Source organism: Sitodiplosis mosellana, unplaced genomic scaffold (genome assembly GCF_009176505.1).
Source record: "Sitodiplosis mosellana isolate CC-2019 unplaced genomic scaffold, AAFC_SMos_1.0 Smas_scaffold_6036, whole genome shotgun sequence".
In the NCBI taxonomy this organism is placed as follows: Eukaryota; Metazoa; Arthropoda; class Insecta; order Diptera; family Cecidomyiidae; genus Sitodiplosis; species Sitodiplosis mosellana.
The window spans coordinates 38664-45585 of NW_022601277.1; the positions used below are offsets into that span (position 1 = coordinate 38664).

Sequence of the window (6922 nt, forward strand, 5' to 3'; positions counted from 1 at the left end):
AGAAGAAAATATTACAAAATTGAAGAATATACCCAACTCGTGTTGGGTGTATACATATAGAATACTATATGTCTTCTCAATGGGTATTCATTGAAAAATTTAAAAAATCTTGAATGTCACGTCGTAATCACCAGGTATGATGTCACCGAAGTAAACGAAAATAGTAATTACTGACGACTCAACGTGTGTATGAATACAATTATCTCGCTTGCTTCAGTATATTCTATACTTTCATAGAGTGCAAATCATTTAGTTGTTCAAAATGTGGTCATTTTTTCTAGTTATTTTACTACTGATTATGTCGAATTTCAACGTAACATCACAATCACAACAGACCGTTTTAGAACCGAAGAGTGAATTTTGTTGCACGAATGCGAGCAAATTGATATTTGGAATCGTTGTAATTGAATAAATGTTTATTAATAAGTTTTTGCTTTTCACTTCAGTTATTCAGTGTATGTGAAATTGCTGCTAATCAGTTTTTGTTTGATAAGAACTGCGAACCGTTCGTGTAATCTAACACAAAGCGTTCGCATTTTTTCATTCGCAGTTCTTGACGAACAAAAACGAATTACCAGTGCAAATTTGTATTCAAGCTATTTCGACATGGCATTCGGAACATCAACAATTTCAATTATCCAAATGATCCGTACAAAGTAAATAATTTACAAAAATTTAATAAATTTCACTTGGTTTTTACGTTAATATTTTCGAATATTATGTTATTCTAGGACGAAATTCATTGGCCCGAGGGCTTCGGCCAACTAACCAATGTAAGTTTTTCTGTTATTACTTTTTTTTTAACACTTTCAAAGTGTTCTATTTCTTAATCCAATCATACTTTCATCAATCGATAGGAAGGCAAGCAGCAAATTTACGAGCTGGGACAATTTTTTCGAAGGAGATATGGTGAACTGTTGGGCAATAAATATTCACCCAATAAAGTGTACGTAAGATCGTCGGATGTTGACAGAACCCTTATGAGCGCATTAGCCTGCTTAGCAGCGTTGTTCGAACCCACTGACGATGAAATTTGGCATAAATCCATCAATCCAATTAAATGGCAACCAATACCTGTACATACTGTGCCAATAAAATTGGATTACGCACTGTGGGGCCCCGAAGATTGTCCAAAGTTTTGGACTGCACATGAAAAATATCAAAAAGAGTCTCCGGAAGTGCAACGCATTTATACGGAGTATGCCGATGAATTTGCGCATTGGTCGGAAATGTGCGGTAAAAATCTCACAACTATATTGGATGTGTTCAATTTGTATCACACACTTTACATTGAAAGTATCCAAAACAAAATGTGAGTACTATTACATACACATTTGAAAATATTAAGCCATTCGCCCACTGATGCCATGCGTCGTGGCTGTGGCGAATTGATAAATGAAAATCTAGAGAAACGACCACAACAATAGCACACAAAATGAAGTAAAAAATGATCTAAATATTTATTAAGACTGCCAGACTGGGCACGAGAAGCAATCAAACCAAATGGTACAATGGAATACATAACTAGTTTCTATTTTAAAATGGCATCTGGAACAAAGGAATTGGCACGATTGCAGACTGGATTCTTATTGAAAGAAATATTCGAACTTTTTGCCCAGAAAATCAATTCAACACTTCAGCCAAATCGCTTACTATGGCTATATTCGGCCCATGATTATACAGTTTCATCTTTGTTGAATAGTCTTGGACTTTTCGAGGTGATTTGTGCTCATTTAACACTTTAAAAAATGAAGACATTTTCTTACAAAAACTTTGTTTTTTTTACAGTTACACGTTCCGCCGTTTTCAGCAAGTGTGCATATGGAACTCTATGAAGCGGGCGATAAGGAGCATTGCATTCAAATTTTCTATAGAAAATCAAACGAAGAAAATCTTACGCCCATGGAAATACTAAATTACGGCCAAAAGTGTTGCACACTTGAGCGTTTGTATGAACTATACGGTGATATTATACCTGGTGATCACGATGAGGAGTGTGGCATTCAAGATTAAAGATATTGTGGTTTTTAGTAGAAAAAAACTGTTGACCCATGTCGGTTTTTGTCATCCATTCGCACATCTGCTTAACCAATGAATTCATTTTTTGTAATTTACCAAAATCGATATCAAATGAAATCATTTTGCATCGGACGCGAAAAATGGTTCACAATTCATAATTTTGTAAATAATAAAGTCTTCAAAAACTAACTTTTCTAAATATTCTGTACCTTTTCATATCAAATAAAATTTATGCTTGGAATAAAAAAAATAAGTGGATTGTTTTCTTGCACATTTCAGATTATAATCATTTACTTCAAGAACAACTGTAAGCTTTAAAAAAACACATACGATTTCTACAAAATATGTTTACTTTATTTGGTAACTTAGAACTAAATATCACAAAATTAACAAAGAAGATTTAAACTATAGCTGTTCCTACGATAATTTGAGTTTTTCAGAAAACTTATTTTTTATCAAAATTCCATTTTGAAATTCTAGGGTTTTAGAATTTGAATTCGTTCAGTTTTTCATGACGAATGATGTGCTACTTTCGCTTTAAAGATTCCATAAAGCTTTTCGAAAGAATTGATTAGTCAACGCTCGTTATTAACAAAATTATCTTAATAATATGTTATTAAGATTGAATCTTAATAACGAGCGATTTTACTCAATTCTTTCAAAACGCTTTATGGAATCTTTAAAGTGAAAGCAGCACATCATTCGTCATGAAAAACTGAACGAATTCAAATTCAAAAACCCTAGATTTTCAAAATGGAATTTTGTAAAAAAATAAGTTTTCTGAAAAAGTCAAATTATCGTAGGAACAGCTATAATTTAAACTGAGTGTTCTGTCAAATTTACGCACCAATACATCCAATTTCATGTCCATCCATGCTATACTTCGTTTATATGTATAGAAATTTCTATTAAACGTTCAACATCTATGCTGACTGACATTTGTGTACGCTAATCAAGCGACAAACAAACACGTACAAACACACACCAACAAGCGCATAACGATTGGACATTATTTCTGTTCTTACACGTTTGCAGGCGATTGCTACATTCATATAGCAGCGTGTGAATGAAATGCAAACAGTCAACGTGCCGTTCTCTCGACTTATCGTAGCGGCACAAACATCTACTGTATTGAGACTAATAGTGAATGAAGCAAGCGTTTGACTGTATGCAAGAACAAAGCTGAAGGGGCGATGAAGGCTCTAACGCACGACAAAGTAACTTTGAAAAATGATTTATATTGGTAATGATGCGTTAAAAGTGACAGAACAGAAATTGGAATCTCAGTTTAAATGTACTTTTAGAATGAATTATCACAAAAAGGCCTTTTCAATTAGGATTCATTGAAAAATTCAAATAAATTAACTTGAAAAAATGATTGGTTTTGTTAAAATAAATTAACGTTTAATTGAATGTACTACATGATCTATGGAGAAAAATGTAAATTGGTTACTAAGAAATGAGAATTTAGTTAAACGTGTCTAAATTAAATAAATAATCATCAATTGCTCAACATTTTTATATTATTTACCACTATGTTTGCTAATGAGTATTGATAATAATATCATTTCTCACATTTCTGAATGACATTCATTGAATGATAAGCAAAGGCACTACTTAAAAATAAGCCTAAATACCTTACTATTTACACATAATCATTTTCAACTGCTTTAATGCGTACGATATTGTGCGGCCGGCACGAAGCTTTAATTGGAATCACTTTACGTCGATTTGTTTGGATTAAACTTTCACGAATGATGAGTGCAACGAAGATGAAGAAAAGAGCTATTAGCACTGATATGACGATGATGCATACGGTTTCAAATTCGTCACTGTTCATTCCAAAAAATGTTGGTTTATCATCACCGTTCATTCCACCGTTCATTCACTTAATAGTCTCGGTGAAATATTTTCTGTTGCTTTAAGTTGTTTCGCTGGAATATTTTGCGTTTCTTCACTTGAACGTAGAAATGAGGCGTTGAAAAATGTGAGATTTCGAACGTTGAAAAGAGTCCGATTTTTCGAGTTCAACAGCTTTGGATTTCGAGAGTACAACGATGCATAAAATTCTCCCGATGGTACACATTTAAAGTCTGGAAATATAGCTTCAGAAACATAAACAGCAATCGACTTCATAAATCGATTTGGTTCATTCTTATGGCAAATTAACGATTTCACATTTGATTCATCCATTTTTCCAACATTTAATTCACTAATTTTGTCAACCGTTGACTTTAGTTCCACATTTTTCTCCGATGGAAATGTACAGTCGTGAAATTTTACCGGTTGACTGTTTCCAATGAGTTTCAATTCCTCAAGTTTTGGAGTGAATACGAATGTTCCACTTTTCAGGCTATTGATGATATTATGCGAAAGGTCAATCTTGTTCAAATTATTCGCTCCTTTGAATGCAAGCGAATCAAATATTCGAATTTGATTGTACGACAGGTCAACTTCAGTTAAGAATCGTGAAGCATCTTCAAAATACGCTTCCGGTATGACGGCCAAGTTGTTGTGTGATATGTTTAGCCTCTTCAAATGCGGTAAACCTTGCAACGGCAAATAAATCAAATAACCCAATTCACAGAATGTGATACTTAGTTCATGTAAATCCTGGAATGAACTGATCAAACTAAACACAGTTGTGGATCTACATTCACTTATACGGAGTATTTTCACTTTTTGTCGGCGTTCTTTTGTCAAAATCGAAGAATTGCAGTTATTTGCTCGGTTGTCATCATTTTTGCCACAATTTAACCACACTGCGTTTGTACTGTCGTCGAAAACACATGCATTGTTTGAAAATAAATCCTCCAAAGAAGTGCCTTTGGAAAATACGTCTTTCGAATGAGGCACAATACTTGCTCCACTCAGCCAACTCATGGACAAAATTAACAAATTAAATCGTAACATTTTACTTGCGAGTGACTCAAACTTGACAACTTGATTAGGATGATGAACTTGATTGACTTATTTAGCAAATATTTTTATGTTTTACTCGTAAACTGTAGAGTTCTGCAAGTAAATTCAATCTTGAAAATTTCGAAGTAAATGAAGAATGTCTTTAATCCAATTAAGAAATTTCGATAAAATGTCAACGTTCATCCGGCCACTTCAAATACCTTTTTAACACTGAACTTGAGGAACAGAACCGAAAGTGTGAGCAAATACCAACGAACGCGTCACCAATGACGCATGCACCGATGGTTGATCTATACAAATGAGACAAAATAATGCGGAGATAAGGAATGAAAAGAAGAAGCAACGGTGAAGAATGAGACAAAAACGCAGAGGAAAATAAAAAGGTGATAGGAGAAAAAAAGAAAGAGATAGAGCAAATCCGATTCGCAAACGTAAACTCGCACCATTTATCAATATATTGGGCCAATATTATTGGCATTAAAAATGAACCGGAACTATGGAATGAATGAGGAAGATTGAAGAAAGAGAAAAAGAGAAAGATAAAGAGTAGTTCGTCATTTGAAATGAGAAAGAGTCGCTAAGTATTGGTTGGTCGTAGTGTCAAAGTGTTGATAATGTGTGACAAGCTTCTTGTTGTTTACATGTTTAAAGCATTTCAATTCGACGAGTCAAGTGGACGACAAAACAAATGCGCGATATGCACGATTGAAGTAAATATATAACACATGCGGCCACATAAACGCGAGTTAAACGAAGAGAAAGACGAAATAAGAACGAAAACACATCGTACATACCCATTACATATCGTCTTTTCCTTTCATTCTCTCCGTTTCTTTGCGCAATGTTTACATGTGCGTCACACACGAATACTCTCACACAGCATCTATATATTCGCCATTACAAGCAGAGATTTCGTTATCATTCCGTCTCTTTCTGTGGTAGCGAATTGCTACTAGCGAATCGCAATTTGTTTTGTGATCAATTTGATGTCTATTCAGTGTGTTACGGTGATTGTAGTTTCGGCCGCTATTCATGAAATCAGCTGTTGTGTGACTCATCAAATAGAAATCAAAGCTGAGTTTGTGTGAATAAACGAACATTGAATACTATGTCACTAAATATACGAATCATAGTTTTTTGATTGAAAGTGCTTGCTTTGAATTGAACATTATGAACATCTTTGCTCTGAATTTCCAGACCTCTTTCGAAATTCATTGCAGTTTCAATAGATTTTTTTCGAAAATGGTATAAGTCTCTTTCGAATTCGGAGGAAAAAGAATATCAATTGAGCGAGAAGTTCTCACCGAGAACAGTAAAATATTTTGAAGTGAATAATTGCATTTTTATTTGTATATGATAACCGTGTGGGAATAAAAAGACTAAAATTCACTCAGTTGTATGTTTAATATTTAGAAATAATCTCGTTGGACTTGTCTGCAGAATTGGCTGCACTTTATCTCTCATTTGTATATAACATCATGGTCAAGTTCAGAAGAAAAAAAACCATCGCAAATGCATAAGTTAATTATTCGAAATGCGCATATAATATTCGATTATACTTTTGGGTATATCCCAGATTGCCAAGTCGAATCCGAGGTAAATTCGGTGAAAATCATTTGTATGTTGTAGGAGTATGCGCTCCAAATAACTAAAATTGTACAGCTCATTGAACCAGATCGGAATCACCCGCTCCAAAGTCCACAAGATTCACTCTGAGCTCAGTTAATATTTGGAAAATGCACTTGTAACGTGTATTGAGTGTGTTGAATTGGTGTTAGTTAATCATTGAACAAAGAACTATTGAAGAAAATAAGAATATCAACGAAGTTGATGTGCAGTGAGTGTTCTTCTGGAATTGTTCAATGGGTTTCGTTGAACGGTCTTCGGTCTTTTGATGACAAAAAAATTACCTCAAGCCGGAAATGTAGAATTTCTCCATAGAATTTGAATGAATATATGGAAAAAAGCCCCTGTTATGTTT

The 6922-nt window shown here is 34.0% G+C and overlaps 1 protein-coding gene across 1 annotated transcript; it reads left to right on the top strand.

The window, feature by feature from the left end:
• Positions 1–244: 244 nt before the first annotated feature.
• Positions 245–2023, top strand: LOC129573270 (prostatic acid phosphatase-like). Its single transcript, XM_055453656.1, has 6 exons — positions 245–400; positions 597–656; positions 732–773; positions 858–1312; positions 1469–1718; positions 1789–2023. The coding sequence occupies exons 1-6, from the start codon at positions 263–265 to the stop codon at positions 2011–2013; spliced, it is 1170 nt and encodes a 389-aa protein (XP_055309631.1). The 5' UTR covers positions 245–262; the 3' UTR covers positions 2014–2023.
• The last annotated feature ends 4899 nt before the right edge of the window (positions 2024–6922 follow it).

Excerpts from the sequence above, each read along its gene's own strand:
- LOC129573270 (XM_055453656.1), top strand. The coding sequence starts at position 263 with ATGTGGTCATTTTTTCTAGTTATTTTACTACTGATTATGTCGAATTTC. Across the intron at positions 774-857 it reads GCTTCGGCCAACTAACCAAT|GAAGGCAAGCAGCAAATTTA; the intron begins GTAAGTTTTTCT and ends ATCAATCGATAG. Across the intron at positions 1,719-1,788 it reads ATAGTCTTGGACTTTTCGAG|TTACACGTTCCGCCGTTTTC; the intron begins GTGATTTGTGCT and ends TTTTTTTTACAG.